Here is a 16,262-nt window from a genome sequence, read left to right as displayed (position 1 = left end):
TGACATTGGGGGGAGGCCGACAATCAATAAACACACCAGGTGGCACAGAATATGTCAGATGACAATATTTTGGAGATAAATACACCAGAGGTGTGAGCAAGGAGGTCCTGGGGTGCCCAGCGGGTGGATGTCCTACTTCAGGGTGCTCAGAGGAGGGCTCACCTGCGTGAGAACCTGAGCGAGGGGAGTGAGGAAGCCACGTGGATATTTTGGAAAGAGTTTGGGCAGAGAGAAAAGCAAGTGCAAAGGTCCTGAGGCAGAGGCTGGGCTGTGAGTGTTCATAGACCAGCGGAGAGGCCAGTGTGGCTGGAGTGGATGGAGCTGGGGGCAGTGGGAGATTGGGCAGAGCATTGGATCATGTTGGGGCCTCGTGGGCCACCACAGGATGTTGGCTTTCACTCTGAGTGACACAGGAGTAGAGGAAGGACATAAGCCAGCTTAGGTAGTTACTGGAGCTCCAGAGAGGGAGTGAGAGGATGACTGTGATGGTTCAGGTGGAAGTGGTGCTGTGCTGGCAGGGAGATTTGAAGACTGGGCCCAGGATTTGTCTTTAAGTTCTCTCTCTCTGTCTCTGTCTCTCTGTCTCTCTCTCTGTGTCTCTCCCTCTCCCCCTCCCTCCTTTCTTTCTTTTCAGTACTGGGGATGAAACCCAGGGCCCCCCACATACTAGGCAAGTGCTCTACCACTGAACTGTACCCCCAGCTCTTTATTTTGAGATAGGGCTCACTCTGTAGCCCCAGGCTGAACTCAAACTCATGACCTTCCTGCCTCAGCCTCCCCAGTGCTGGGATTATAGGTGTGAACCACCATGCCCAGTCCATGATTCCTTTTTGTTTTGACCAACAGCTCTCATCTACTGAACATGCTCAGATGTCCCCCTCCTCCAGGAAGTCCTCCCTGTCATCTGGTCCCCAGACTAGGCCAGGCTTCTCTGGGGTTTCCCAGCCCTGCCCTGTGTGTGTCCTACTATCTGACCCCAGAGCCTTAGTCTCCCATAAGAATCTGCATGACACACAAGCTGTCATCTGTAGGCTGTTCATGGTGATTTTGGCAACAGGCCTGGTTTTACTAAGCTCTGAGTAATGGCTGTCACGATTTTTATTGTTGTCATTGCTGATGGCCTTAACAGTCTTAGTTCCTGGTCCTCAGGGTTCCTGGAATTTCTTCTGTCTGTTAGGTAGAGAAGAAAAGTGAGCCAGGGCGGGGGTGCAGTAAGGGGGTGAAGGGCAAGATGAGGACAAAGTTCCTTCCCTTCCCCCGCCATTCTGTCAGCTGTCATCATAGAGAGGTTGCCACAGGGCAGGAGGGAAGAGCCCAGGGCTGGCGGGTGGCTGGAGTTGGGCCCGAGCCTGCATGTGAACCTTGGAGACCAACGGCCTGGCACTCTGAGGCCTGGCGCTAGGACCCATGGGGCCTGCTGACCTATGGTGCCATCGGTGGACAGGCATCCTGCTGTCAGGTGAGAGCCCTGCTTCCTGCAGACGGCTGGGCTGGAGGGGCTGTGTGTGCCCAGTTGTCTCTGTGTGCATGTGCGTGTTTGCAGAAAGAGACAGGCAGAGGCAGACAGAGACAGATAAAGACACTGATAAAGACAGATCAAGAAGGATCACAAAAGGAGACAAAAGCAGGCCAGGGAGAAAGAGGCAAAAATACAGAGAGAGAGAGAGAGAGAGAGAGAGAGAGAGAGAGAGAGAGAGAGAAAGAAACTGTATCAAGGGGAAACAGAGATGGGTAGGAGACAGAGAGAAAACTATACAGGGACAAAAAGAAAGAAAGACAGAGGGAGGAAGGAGGGAGAGACAGAGAGAGTCAGAGAGAAAGATAGGTGGGGAAAGAACTGGGGCATAACAGAGACAGAAGGACAGACAGTGAAGCAGGCAGAGGGAGGATGTCCAAGCCTGAGTGGCCCAAGCATCAGGACAGGGAATGGATGTGAAATTCTTCACTAAAAAACACCTGAGACAAGGCTGAGTGTGGTAGCATACATCTGTAATCCCATCTACTTAGGAAGCAGAGGCAGGAGAATCATGTGTTTAAGGCCAGCCTGAAACTGGGTGCCGAGGGCTCACGTCTGTAATCCTATCAACTCAGAAGGCAGAGATCAGGAGCATCAAGGTTCAAAGTCAGCCTGGGCAAATGGCTAGCAAGACCTTATCGTAAAACCCATCGAAAAAAGGGCTGGTGGAGAGGCTCAAGTGACAGAGTGCCTGCCTGACAAGTCTAAGGCCCTGAGTTTAAACCCCAGTTGTGTCCAAAAAAAAAAAAAAGCTAGCCTGAGCAAAAAGTTAGTGAGACTGTCTGAAAAATGAAAAAGGATGGGGGGCATGGCTCAAGTGGTAGAGCACCTGCCTAGCAAGCGCAAGGCCCTGGGTTCCACCCCACCAGTGAAAAAAGGGCAAAAACCCTGAACCCACAACAAAAAGGAGAAGCCAGAATATTTTGACAAGAAAAGCATTTGGAGGTAGGAAACGGTTTGGAAGTGGGTCCCGGGCAGAGGCGAGGCCTCAGCCAGCCTTGCTGGGCTGGGTTCCCCTCTCTGGCTGGAGCATCCTGCCTGCCTGGGTGGCCATGCAAACTTGGGATCCTCTTGGGGTGCTCAGAGTTCCCAGCCGTGTCTGTGGGTTTGTCTCCTCCTGGGAGGACAGTCAGGACCTTTCTAGAAGGAAGGAGCGGGAGGCAAATGCTTCCTGTCCCAGCAGGTCTGGCCAAGAGGCAGGCCTGGGGATGGAACCCAAGGCCTTGCACTTGCTAGGCAGACACTCTACCCCTTGAGCCATGCCCCCAGCCCTTTTAACTGTAACTTTTCAGATAGGGTCTCTCCTCCATTTCCCCAGAGGGCAATGGCCTTGAACCACGATCTTCCTACCTGTTCTTCCCGAGGAGCTGGGATTACAGGCGTGGTCCACTGTGCACCACCACTTGTTTTTCTGAGATAGGGTCTTGTGACCTTTTTGCCCAGCCTGGGATTACAGGCAGGAAGCGCTGCTTCTGGGCCCCAAACTGAGGTCTTTGGCGAGTGGAGAGGGGCCTGGTGGCAACCTCTGTAAGTTGAGCTCACAGGAAGGTGAGAGGCGTCAAGACTGTACCTGAGCATGGCTGTGGGCTTGGGTCCCCACCTACCCGGGCCCAGCATCTCTTCCAGCCTCTGTGACTGTGTGTGCAGAATGACCATATGGTGAACCAGGAACTTCTGTGACTTTGTCCCTTCTCTTTCCTGTCTCAAGCAAGGGCTGTCCCAATATCAAGTCCAAGGAAGTATCAAAGATAAATTCTCCCATCAGAGGTAACAGTAGACGCTCCCATTTATCAGGGGTTGGCTCTGTGCCTGTTTCTGTGTTGGAGGTAGAATCACAGGGTGTTAACAGCTCAGCCTTCAAGGACTGGCAGGCCAAGTTCAAGTTTAACTTCTGCATTTAGGAGATGGTCTTGGGAAGTGACTTCACCTGTCTGGGCACCTATTTCTCTCTGTGAAATGAGGGGAACCCTCATGCATCTCAAAAGAGTAAGAATGGTTGACAAGGACACGGTGACCATTGTGGAGCGGGTTGTAAAGCTTGCCAATATGTCAGCGCCCTGCCAGAACCCTGGGGTGCAGGTGATGTAAAGGCCATCTTACAACTCAGCAAATCAAGGCTCAGAGAAGATAAATACATGCCAAAACTCACACAGTCAGTAAATGATAGTTAGGAAACGCCTCTAGGAGCTGGGTGTGGTGACAGACACCTGTAATCCTAGCTAATTGGGAGGCAGAGACAGGAGGCTCATGAGTTTGAGGTCAGCCTGGGCAAAGTTAGCAAGACCATATCTTGGAAAAAAAAGAAAAAAAAAAAAGCAAAGGGCTGGGGTCGTGGCTCAAGTGGTAGAGGGCTTACCTAGTAAAGTGGCCCTGGGTTCAATCCTCAGTACTACACACAAAAAAGAAAAAAACACAGCCTCTAGGGATAGAAGGACACATTTGCGACCTTAGGACTGGGCGCCAGTGGCTCACATCTGTAATCCTAGCTACTTTGGAGGCTGAGATTGGGAGGATCAAATTTCAAGGCCAGCCCTGGGCAAATAGTTTGAGAGACCCCCCCCCCACCTCCAAAATAACCAGAGCAAAATGGACTGGAGGTGTGGCTCAAGTAGTAGAGCACCTGCTTTGCAAGCACAGAGCCCTGCGTTCAAATCTCAGTCCCACCGCCCCCACCAAAAAAAAAAAAACAAAACAAAAACCCAAAAACCCAGACCACCCTGGCCTCCATTCCACCTCTCTCTCCCTGAACACCTCCTCTCTTCCCTTCCAGCCTCACTTCTGACCACATGCAGTCCTCCAGCCGCTGCCCAGGCCACCTCCAGTGCCACCCAAACGGAGAAGGATGTTGTTCTCGGTTTGGAGACCCCCTGGACAACCCAGCTTCACGGTAGATGCAGAGGCGTGGGCACAGACCCCAAGGCTGTCTTTCTGATCTGTCTTCACCGACATCGCTCCTCTGGGTTTCACCCCCTCCCCAAGGGGATGAATCTGATTGGTCCAGCTAGGGGCTGTCAACGACTGGTCCAATCACTGGTCTTGGGGGCGGGGCTAGAGGGATGGACGGGGGATATGCCAAGCCCCAGGCAGGGAGTGATGGCTGAGAAGTGGATAGGGGCTTCTTGTTGGCGTCCTTAAGAGCTTTCCCCTCTCTGCAGCCGGTACTGAGGGAGCCATTCTGGTGTCCCAGTCTCTCACACTGTCCTGTGGGGCGTGGAGACGGGGAGGAAGTTGCCCTGCCTAGAACCAGCAGTAGGTCTGGCATTTGAGGCCAGCCAGTGCAGCTCCAGGGTGTCATCTGGTCCATCCAGTCCCTTCCTGCCCCTTTCGGTCCCTCTGTGGCCGTGTCTTGCTCTTCCTCTGGCTGTGTTTCTGCCTATGTCTCCCCCTCTTGCTTTCATCCTATACAGAACCGCTGGCCAAGCCCACCATTTCAGTGAACCAGGACACGGTCATAGAGCATAGGGGCATGGTGACCTTCACCTGTAGCACCGCGGACGTCAATGTCACCATCCACTGGGTCTTCAACAGTCTCCCACTTGTGTTTAATGAGCGCATGCTGCTGTCTGAGGATAACAAGACTCTCACCATCCTCACTGTCCAGCGGGAGGACGCTGGGTCTTACCAGTGTGAAGTGTGGAGTACCCTTGAGGTCCAGAGTAGTGACCTCACCTTCCTGCATGTGAACTGTGAGTCTTTCCCTTCTCCCAGCCCCTCACCCACACTCACTTCCTTGCATTTGATCCACAGCCTGAGTGGGCAGGGGAGAAATACAGCATTACTGACTTCCTGAGGCCCTGTAAGAGGAGTTGTTGCTGACGATATGGTCACTGCCATGATTGTTCCTGTCCTCCCAGCTGGTCCTGACTCCGTTGAAATCAAGCTGGTGTCGGGTGTACCCAATGGGGAGGTGGTTGAGGTACTGGAGGGCGCCACCATGAACGTCCAGGTGGAAACGCAGTCTCGCCCCCACGCACACCTGGTATCTCCCAGTGACTCGATCTCACCTCCTACCACGAACACGAGCACGCTAACTGTCCAAGGCGTGTCCAAGGAACATGAGGGCATGTACAGGTGCCTGGTATCCAACAACATCACCCAGCTGTCTCTCCTGGGTGCGCTTGAAGTTCGAGTCCTTGGTGAGGCTCCTTTGCTGGCTTCTGTCCTTTTTCCTCTGCATACCAGGGGCTGATGGTATCAGAAGGGACTGAGAAATTAATCTGAGCCTTTTGGATATTCTGTGGGCCTGGATGGATATGGGGTTGCACGTGGGATGTCTGTGCTGTGTTCCAGACAGAGGAACAAAGGTTGTCATTAGAGTCTCAAGGAAGCTGGCTCAGGATAAAGTAAGAGCCACATAGCACCCAGGGTTTGAGGAGGAACTGGGAGAGTGGGGATTTCCTACTAGGCTGGTGGCCGAGCAGGGCTTCGACCTCAGGGAGGAACCCAACTCCCATCTTGGCACGTCCTGCACAAGACCCTATTGTCTCCTCATGGCTGGCTGGATTTGATTGTCTGGAAGTGAGGAGGTTGATTTTCTACACTGACAAACACTCCATCCACTCAGGGCCACACACACAAATAATATCCACACACATAGCACAACACATGTATGGAACACATGCAGCTCACATACAATGCATAGGTATAAGATACAATACCAGACGTGATACACTCTCACACAACACAAATACATGTAACATGCACACGATGGACATATGAAACACACTCAACACAAAGTATATGACACATCAAAGACAGCAACACATACATATACTAGACACACAAACCTGCAACTCACACAGGTTGCACAGTAAGAATCAATACACAGAATCACTCACACAGTAAGAATCAATACACAGATTCTTAACACACATGACACACACAAACAAGGCGTATTTCACATACATGTATGCAATAAACAATACCATAGACACATGACACACTCTCAGCTAAAACACATGCCCACAACAGACACACAACACATACACATCACAGACACTCGACATCCACCCAACATTGGAACCACTCAACAGCTCAGATACTTAAGACACATGATACAGAAGCCAGGCATGGTGGTACACGCCTGTAATCCCAGCTACTTGGGAAATGGAGGCAGAAGAATAGTGAGTTTGAGGCCAACCTCAGCAAACCTAGTGAGACCCTATCTCAAAAATAAATACAAAGGGTCAGGGGCATAGCACAGTGGTAGAGAACTTACCTGGTATGCACAAGGCCCCGGATTGGGTCCTCAGTAATCTCCCCCCCAAAAAAAACATATAACAAGGAAAATGCATTGCATACTGTGCATTCAGCACCCTCAGTGCATCTATATCTACCTATCTATCTATCTACCTATCTATCTGCCTACCTATCCACTTATCTATCTATCATCTATCTATCTGTTAATCTATCTATCATTTATCTATCTACCTATCTATTTATCATCTATCATCTATCCAACTGACAAAATGTACACACACACCGTACACACAACACAATTATATACAAAGCGTGTACACACAATATACAGTTCATAATACAACATATATAATATCAGACATAGAACATGCACTTGTATGCAGAAAATATATACATGTAACACACACACCTCACATTTGCAGCACACATACCACATACAGCAGGCACAAAGTACGTGCTCACACACACAAGATATACATACAACGTACTCTCCACCATACAAAACCCGTAACATAGTCAGTCACACAGTCATCACACAACCACTCACTTACCACAAGAGAAGCACCTTACAGAACTAGCTCTTAAGCACTCACACACTCCACTCACAATACACACAATACACACTCCACTCACAATACACACTCTACTCACAATACACAGACACATCACTCACAATACACCCAGACACACCTGGAAAACGCTTTTGGCCCTACACAGGCAGAACACTGAGGAAGGGTCCTTGAACTTGACCCTGGATCTCCATGTGTTTCCAGAATTACTGACCCCACCTCAAGTGAGGCCCCCGAGTCTGCATCTCATGGAAAACGCAAGCTCTGTGTCCCTGACCTGCCAAACCAGCCACAAGTGGGTCAGCATCCAGTGGTTTGTGGGTGATCAGCCCCTCCTTCCCAGTGAGCACCTGGCACTGTCCAGCGACAACAAGACGCTGGTCATCCATGGCCTCCGGCGGGACGACACAGGGCCCTATAAGTGTGAGATATGGCACAGGGGCAGCCAAGCTCGGAGTGACCCCCTCAGGCTGAACATCAGCTGTGAGTCACCAGAGTCTGGACTTTCTCCTGTCTCTCTTCTCTTTAAGCTTTTTCCTTCTTGTCTTTCATTTTGTCATTGATCTGTGCCAGGTGTGAATTTGGGGACTGGCCAAGGCCAAGTACTGGCCCTCACACAGCTTGTGTTCTGGTGTGGCACACAGATGTAAGCAGGGGTGAGCCAGGCAGGTGGCCAAAGAATGGAAGTCAGGGGGGACGGAATGGCAGAAGAGGTGGAGCTGTGTCTAGTGTGTGGGAGGAAACATCAGGAGGCCTGGTGATCAGAGAAGAGGGAATTATGGGGACAGTGGAAGGATAAAAGAGTTAGAAGTCATTTAGGGGGCTGAGGGCCAGGTCACACAAAGCCCTCTGGGCCAGGAGAGCATGGGAGCCACAGATGGTTCTAAGTAGAAGAGAGTCAGAACCACACAGGTTTTCACTGGATCTCATGGCAAGGATGGAAGTAGGAGAGAAGCAGGGGGCTGTAAGACAGGAGTTGTGTTCATCTGGGTCGCTGGAGATGCGGATCCAGGATAGGATTAATGGGATTATACCTGAGAAGATTTTATTTTGGGAACTGCTCCCGTGTAACTAACCAGGGAGGCAGATGTGGAAGGTTTGGGAGCTGTCAGACTGAGCCACAAGTGAAAAGGAGAGGAAAGGAAGGGTGGACAGGAGTGTCTGGATGGCCATGTAGTCTAAGACACATATGAAGGCTGTCAGCACCTCCTGTATCCCTCAGTAAGGATCTGCCTCAGTTTCCCCATTGTGTCAGGGTGTAGGTGCAGCCTGTGGGAGGGCTGGGGGTGGAATTCAGGACCTAGCAACTGAGTCTTTAGTTAATGATACTGCTGTCATTGGTGGTCTTCAAGGTGACTTCTCATGGTGGCCACCATTGTCCAGTGAGAGATGAGTCTGGGGCAAGGTGGTGGCTTGGAGGTGATGGCATGTGGTCAGATTGTGAATGTCTTTAGGATACACAACTCACAGCACATGCTGCTGTTTGACCTAAAAGAGGAAGAGAAGGGTCCAGAATGACTTCCAAGGCCTTTTGCCTGAGCTACACAAAGGATATAGGACCAGGAACCAAGATGGAGAAGATGCAAAGAAGTGGTTTTGTAGGGGGACAAAATATAGGACCACTTTATCCTTAGGTAACAGGGGCTTATGGGGACAGGGCTTAAGTTCTCTTTCTCCTCTTCCCTCCCTCCCTCTGTCCTCCTTCTCTCTTTCCTCCCTCCTCCCTTGTTTTCTCCTCCCTCTCTCCTTCCTCCTGCTCTCCTTCCTCTCTGTTCCCTCCCTTCCTCCTCTCTCCACTTCCTTCTCTCACTCCTCCCTCTTTCCTACCTCTCCTCTCATTCTCTCTCTCTCTCTCTCTCGCTCTCTCTGAGACAGGGTCTTGTTATGTCGCCCAGGCTGGCCTCAAACTCTCCATCTTCCTGCCTCAGCCTCCCAAGTCTGGGATTACAGGTGTGTGTCATAATTCCTGTATACTTTTCTCTTTTTTTCCACTTTTCTGTTGCTCTCTCCCCTTCCCTTTCTTCCTTAGACATGAAACCCCGGGCATTTATTTTGTGTTCTCCCTCTGCTGAGTAACATGTTGGGCAGTTGAGGACCACAGCGGTGATTTTCAGTGCTCACAGCTTGCTGAGGTTAGGGACATCAAAACTCAGGTGTGTTAGTTTTGTTGTTGTTGTTGTGCAAATACCCAAGAGAATAATTTAAAAGGAGGGATGGGTGTGGTGGCTCATGTCTATAATCCTAGCTACTCGATTGGAAGGATTGAGATTCAAGGTCAGCCTGGGGAAAAAATTCTTAAGACCTTATCTTAACCAAAAAACAAGTCTGGGCATGGTGGTGGGTGCCTGTCATCCCAGCTACAAGAGAAGTGTAACTAGGAGTATTGTGTTCCAGGCATAAATGCAAGACTCTATTTAAAAAGTAATGAAAGCAAAAAGGGCTGGTGGTGTGGTTCAAATGATAGAGCGCCTGCCTAGCAAGCGGGAGGCTCCAACTTCACACCTCCATACTACCAAAAAAAAGAAAAAAAAAGGGGGAAAGATTTATTTGGCTCAGTGTCCTGTCAGTGGTCTTCTGAGCAGTGCCAGAGTCACCATTTAACTCTGCTTACAGCATTCTCCAAACATTGCCAAATTCCTCCCCCAAGCCACTCCCAAAGGCTTCTGAGTCACGCAGTCGGGTAGCAGTCACAGCAAGGACCCCACTTCTGGTACCAATTTTCTGTCTTTGTCAGTTTTTTTGGGCACTGTGACAAAATGCCTGACAGAACTACTTCGAAGGAGGAAATGTTGATTTGAGTTCAGTTTCAGAGGTTTCAGCCCACGCTCAGCTGACTCCAGGTTTCTGGGCCTATGGTGAGGTAGAGCATCATGGCAGAAGGACATGGGGAAGGAAAGCTGCTCACCTTGTGGCCCCCGGGAAGTAGAGAAGGGGCAGGAAGGGGCGGGGCTAATATATGCCCTTCAAAGCCACGCCCCTGTGACGTACTTCCTGCATCCAGGCCCCACCTTCCACATGCCTACCACCTTCCAATAGTCTATTCGAATTCTGAATCCAGGCTGGTGTCGTGGCTCAAGTACCTGCCTAGCAAGCTTGTGGCTCTGGGTTCAAATCCCAGTTCCACCAAAAAAAAAAATTCTGAATCCATCAATGAATTAAGTGATTGATTAGGCCAGAGCCTCATGATCTAATCATCTCTGGAAACCCCCTCATAGAAACACCCAGAAGTGTGTTTCCTAATCTCCTAGGTGTCTCTCAATCCACTCCAGTTGACAGTCAAGGTTACATATGAGAGTACGATAAATGTTGCCGTAGTGAAAGGAGATGTGGGAGCCCATAGGGAGCCCCGGTCCCGAGAGCATGGGGATACTTATCGGGAAGGGTCATGGCCACCATAAAATGCTAAGGGTGAGTAGGATAAGGTTAGGGAAGAACGTTCCAGAAGCAAGAGAGGGGTGTGCGATGGCTCTGAGGCAAGACAGAGTGTGACAAAGCTGGAATATCCTGGGAGCGTCTTGTCCTGGATTAAGAGTAGGAAATGTGGAAAGGTCTGGGAAGTGGGATTGTGTGGTCACCTGTAATTTACCAGGGTCAGGTTGTAGATGACCTCATTGACCCTGGGCTTTGTCCCAAGGACACTAGCTATGGAGGGTTCCACACAGAGGAGGGAATAGTGACAAGTGTGTTCTTGGACAGACTCTTCGGGCTGCTGTGTGGAGGATGGGACAGTTCCCAGTCACTGAAAGAAGACGTGGCTCTCACACTCTTTTCGTTTGGGTGGGAAGTCTAACAGCTACTTTCATTTGTTTCCTTCAGTTACGTGGGAGGAGAACAGAGGGCCACTGATTCTCTTCTGGAATTACAAAGTTTATGGCATTGAGAGCACACGGTGTTAGACAATTTCTGAAGCCTGGTGTCCTCTGTGACGTCTTTGTTTGAATTCACTTTTGCAAACACAGAGAGTTTTTGTCCCTATAGTGTGGACCACACGCTCTTGGGCAGCTCAGAGCCAAAGGGAACACTTTCATTTTCTCCTGCCGCGATTCCTTTCACCTGTAGTTGGAAGAGCCTTTGTTGGTGGGTGTGGTGGTGCACATCTGTAATCCCAGTACTTGCAAGGCTGAGGCAGGAGGATTGTGAGTTCGAGCCTAGTTGGGGCTGTGAGACCCTGTCTCAAAACCAAACCAAACCAAACCAGGAAGAGCCTTTGTTTTTCAGGATGAAGACTGGAATTCCTTTAGCTCGAATTGAGAGCAAAGTTTCCAGGGTGGAAGCAGAAGGGGCAGAATGGGTAACTTGCCAATGGAGACCAGGGTGGCTAATGTTTGGCTGTGCATACAGATGGCCCTGACCGAGTGAGCATCACCAGTGGGACGGCAACCACAGTTGTCAGCACCATCAAGGCGAGGTTCAACTCCAACCTGACCCTGCATTGTTGGGCCGAATCTGAGCCAGGCTGTGAGTATAACTGGACCCTGGAGGCCTTCCCCTGGGTGCATGTGGGATCACAGCTGACCATTGATGTCCTGAGCTGGGAACACGAGGGGAACTACAACTGCACAGCCTTCAACGCCGTCACCAGCCTGGCCCGCTCTGCCTCCGTCATGGTCAAGGTGGTGGGTGAGTGTCTCAGAAGGAAGCACCTTCCCCTGGGATCCAAGTGGCCTTTCCCTGTGTGACCCCCGCCACCTACTCTTCCCCTGTCACGGGCGAGAGTGTGACAGCAGATGTAGAGCATGGGTAGGTTCCCAGTCTAGAGGCATTGAATCCCAGATCTGAATGTGCAGGCCCTAAAACCTCCACTTCCTGCCTACTGTCTCCTGGCTGTTCTGTGCCTCAGTTTTCTTACCTGTCAATGGGGTTGGTGATGCTTACTTTTTTGTTTGTTTTGTTTTGTGAGAGTCTTGCTATATAGTCCAGACTGGCCTTGAACTCGCACTCCTCTTGCCTCAGCCTCCAGAGTGCTGGAACTACAGGCTGATAGAGTGTTCCCTACTCTATCAGCCAGTTAGGAGGGGAGCCAGTTGGTATCTCCATTGTACAGAGGAAAGCCTGAGATGCAGGGAGTTGAACCCAACATTTAGCAGTTGTCCACTAAGCTGAGGGCCCCATGCCGCTTCCAAGTTACCTCACTTAATCTCCGAAATAAGCTTCTTTTCTTGTGAGGATCATCTACATATGGAGGAGGAGGAGCAAGTTAGTGAGTTTGAGACTCACAGGGATGCTGTTGAGTTTGAATGAGATGGGGAATGAAGAGCTCTTGGTGCTTAGAGTATCTATCAGGCACCTACTTAGTGTCAGGCAATGCTCTGGTATTTTTATGCATGGTCCCATTTAGTCCCCTCAAAAAATTTAGGGTTAGGGTTAGGTTATCTTTGTTTGACATATGAAGAAATGGAAATTCAGGGCTGGTGTGTGGCTCAAGTAGTACGGTGCCTGCCTACTAATACCACTAAAAAGGAGAAGGAGAAGAAGAAAGGGAGCTTCTGAATAAAACTAACAACATCTGAGCATCCCAGGAAGTCTCCCCTGACTCTCCTAACAGCCTCTTTCTCATACCCCAGACCCTCATGGCCGCCCTGGTAATCCTGGTGGTTGAATTTCACTCCTTTGAGAAAGGTTCTGGTAGAAGTGTGATGAGCAAAACCAGGTGTAGTGGAGGCAGGAGGATTGTGAGTTCAAGGCCAGCCCAGGGAAAGTTAGCGATACCCTGACTAAAAAACAAAAGGCAAACAAAAGGACTGGGGGTATGGATCAGTGGTAGAGCCCCTGCCTAGCATGTGTGGGACCCTGGATTCCAATCCCAGTACAGGGAAGGGAAGGGAAGGAAGGGCAGGGCAGGGGCAAACATCAGGTCATTATTAATGCTAACTGCCACATATTAATCACCTTCTGTATGCCAAGAAGTGACATTTGTAATCTCACCTCATCTTTGTAACATCCTGTGAAGTGGTTACCATTTCCCTCAATCCGCAGAGGAGGGAATGAGGCTCTGGAATGAATTCACTTGTCTGGGGTCACCACGGCCTCCAAGAGTCGAGGGGCTCCATCCCAGGGAGAGCCAGGCTTCTGGTTCCTGAGGCCCTTTTGTCTGGCCCATGCCTCCTCTGTGGGAGGGGTGAAATTCACATCCCTGCTCCATCATCCTATCAGCAGGATGAATCACAGCAACTCTCCATGGCTCCAAACACTGTGAATGCATTGAATGTGAAGATGTATATGTTTGCTCTTTCCAGCAGCCCTGTAAAGTACGCACTACCATTCCCATTTTACAGAGGAGAAAACCAAAGCACAGAGTAGTGTGTGCAAAACCACACAGCTGAGACTTGAACACAGGTTCACTGAGTTCAGAAACGATCCCCTTCATAGCACCAGCTGCTCCACCCCCCCACCCAAATGACTGGCAAATTAGTTACTCTTAAAATATCAGCAGACAGACCACAAGCTTAGGAAAGGGACTGGGGACAAGGATGAGAGTGGGCCAGACCTCAGTCTTTTCCATTTTGGTGGCACTGGGGTTAGAACTCAGGGCTTCATGCTTGGTAGGCAGGTGCTCTACCACTTGAGCCACTCTGCAAGCCCTTTTTTGTGGTGAGTTTTTTCGAGATAGGGTCTCATGAACTATTTCCCCAGGCTGGCTTCAAACCACAGTCCTCCTGATCTCTGCCTTCTGAGTAGCTAGGAGTACAGGTGTGAACCACCGGCGCCCAGCAGGCCTGGGTCTTGATTCTTTCTCTTTACCCAGGTCCCGAGTCATCCTCCCTGTCTGCAGGGGTCATCGCTGGCATCATTGTTGGTATCCTGCTCGTCATTGTCATAGGACTGGGGTATTTCCTGTACACCAGGAGTGCCCTAAGGTAATGAGGGAAGAGGGGGAAGGAGTGGCCAGCAGGGGAGGGTTGCTGACCGTGGTGCTGAGCCGGGTCCCAGGCTCAGTGAGACCTGAGACTTCAGGGCTATCTTGGAGGTAGTGTCCAAGAATGGACACGGGGTATAGACAGAGCCTATGCAGGTGGGCACGCACTAGCTGTACAGAATAATGAGGGCTTTGGGATTTCAGGCCCTGCAGGAGCTCAACAGCTATCCTTGTTCCTGAGGCCACACAACCCACCTTTGAGAGGAGGCCCCCCACAGAGTCCAGACCCAGTAAGTGACTCCACGGCTGATACTCCAGGCGGTGGTGAGGACTGGGGACCAGGCTGCTGCTGGGAACCCAGGCCCCTCCTCTCAGCTCTGTCCTGGGGTTACTGTTGGATCACGGGCAAGCCCTGCTCTCCCCAAGCCTCAGTGTCCACATCTGGAATACGGGTGATGTAGAGACAGGAGTTAGGAACACTGCAGGATAACATGAGGGCATTCTGCCCTTCCTTGGTCATGGGAAACCTTATTAGTTGGTTGTTGTAGACAGAGCAGATAAATCACTACATTCCTTCCTGCTGAACCCAAACCCAGTCTCTTAATTTGTCCACGTGTCCTCTGCAGATGGATGGAAGGTGACTGAAAGTGAAATGAGACTTTTTTTTTTTTTTGCAGTACTGGGGTTTGAATTCAGGGCTTTGCATTGTGAAGCAGGAACTCTACTGCTTGAGCCGTGCCTGTAGCCCTTTGTGCCCTGGTTATTTTGCAGACAAGGTCTCACTTTTTGCCGGGACCACTATCCTCCTATTTTAGCTTCCCACTGTTGCTGGGATGACAGGTGTGCACCACCATGCACAGTTTTTTTCTGTCGAGATGGGGGTCTCCCCCTTTTTTTTTGCTGGAGCTGGCCTGGAACTACAATCCTTATAATCCAGCCTCCTGTATAACTGGGATGACAGGTGTGTGCCACCACACCCAGCTATTAGTTGACATGGAGTCTTGTGAATTCTCTGCTTAGGCTAGTCTCAAACCTTCATCCTCCCAATCTCAGCCTCCCAAGTAGCTAGGCACCTGGCTTCTTATTTTGTTTTTTTTCAGACAGGGGCTTCCTATGTAGCCTAGGCCTGGAGCTCGTGGTCTTCCCACCTTAGCTTCCTGAGTGCTGGGATTACAGATGTATGGCACTACACCTGTTGACAATGAGGCGTCTTTTCCATGTCTGGATCTTGGATTCTGAAGGAATGAGCCTCATGATTTGGAAGCCTCTCTTGAAATAATCCAATCCAGTTCCATTTTACAGAGAACAAAAAGCAAGACCAAGGGGTGTGTGTGTGTGTGGGATAAAGGGCTAAACCCATGCAGGGTTCGCAGGTCCCATGGCACATCTAACTGGCAGTATGACTTGGATTTCTTACCTCATCTGTGTCACCAAATAGATTTATTTAACCCAGAATTTGATTTCCAGGACGTTCTTAGGATAAGGTCACCAGAAATAAGATGGGAGAGTCTTGGGGTGGATAGGGGTCCAGGAAAACAGCCCCACCTCCAGTTCTCATCCTAATTCTAGCTCTGTGCTGGAATTCACTTTTCTTAGATAAGCCAAGGAGACCTGTGTATGACAATGTGTCTGAGGCCTGGGACCAGATTGGAGTCAAAAAGGTGGGTGAACTCCAGAGGGACCCCCCTGAAGCCCTGGCTTTCTGGTTCTTCTCCAGCCCCACAGAGCTGGTCCAATCCTTCCCTCTAGGTTGAGGGGCTGGCACTATGGCTTGGGGAAATCTGGGGCAGCTGGGGTTCTCTGTGCCTCTCCTCCCCCTGGTTTCTACTGCTAGAGCTACTCCTCAAGTCCATTTTGCTCTGGTTATTTGGAGATGGGATCTTGTGACCTAGTTGCCAGGGTTGGCCTCGGACCTCCATTTTCCCAGTCTCAGTCTCCTAAGTAGCTGGGATTACAGGCATAAGCCACTGGTGGCTGGCTGGGAGATTTACCTACCTTTGAGGATGAAACTTTTTCTGAGCACATCTGAGGGTGTCTACCCCTCCCAAGACCTACGTCCACTTTACAACTTGATCTCCCTCTAGACACTGCCATCAGCACTCACAGAAGAGTCCTTTGAGGT

At 50.4% G+C, this 16,262-nt stretch overlaps 1 protein-coding gene across 6 annotated transcripts in view; it reads left to right on the top strand.

Moving 5' to 3' along the window:
* Positions 1–1,180: 1,180 nt before the first annotated feature.
* Ceacam20 (CEA cell adhesion molecule 20) overlaps positions 1,181–16,262 on the top strand; it is a 41,069-nt gene continuing 25,987 nt past the window's right edge. Inside the window, exons 1-10 of one of the 6 annotated variants that reach the window (XM_074057553.1) lie at positions 1,181–1,459; positions 4,287–4,403; positions 4,924–5,202; positions 5,371–5,652; positions 7,489–7,767; positions 11,626–11,904; positions 14,030–14,141; positions 14,345–14,430; positions 15,737–15,801; positions 16,225–16,260. In XM_074057553.1, the coding sequence (XP_073913654.1) occupies positions 1,408–1,459; positions 4,287–4,403; positions 4,924–5,202; positions 5,371–5,652; positions 7,489–7,767; positions 11,626–11,904; positions 14,030–14,141; positions 14,345–14,430; positions 15,737–15,801; positions 16,225–16,260 (1,587 nt within the window). In that variant the 5' untranslated portion in view covers positions 1,181–1,407. The remainder of the gene's footprint in view (positions 1,460–4,286; positions 4,404–4,923; positions 5,203–5,370; positions 5,653–7,488; positions 7,768–11,625; positions 11,905–14,029; positions 14,142–14,344; positions 14,431–15,736; positions 15,802–16,224; positions 16,261–16,262) is intronic. The other 5 variants (XM_074057551.1, XM_074057552.1, XM_074057550.1 and 2 more) reach the window with 5 other exon arrangements.

This window comes from Castor canadensis, chromosome 16 (assembly GCF_047511655.1).
Source record: "Castor canadensis chromosome 16, mCasCan1.hap1v2, whole genome shotgun sequence".
Taxonomy (NCBI): Eukaryota; Metazoa; Chordata; class Mammalia; order Rodentia; family Castoridae; genus Castor; species Castor canadensis.
The sequence above is the reverse complement of the archived record's forward strand: the minus strand, read 5'-3'. Positions and strand labels throughout refer to the sequence as shown.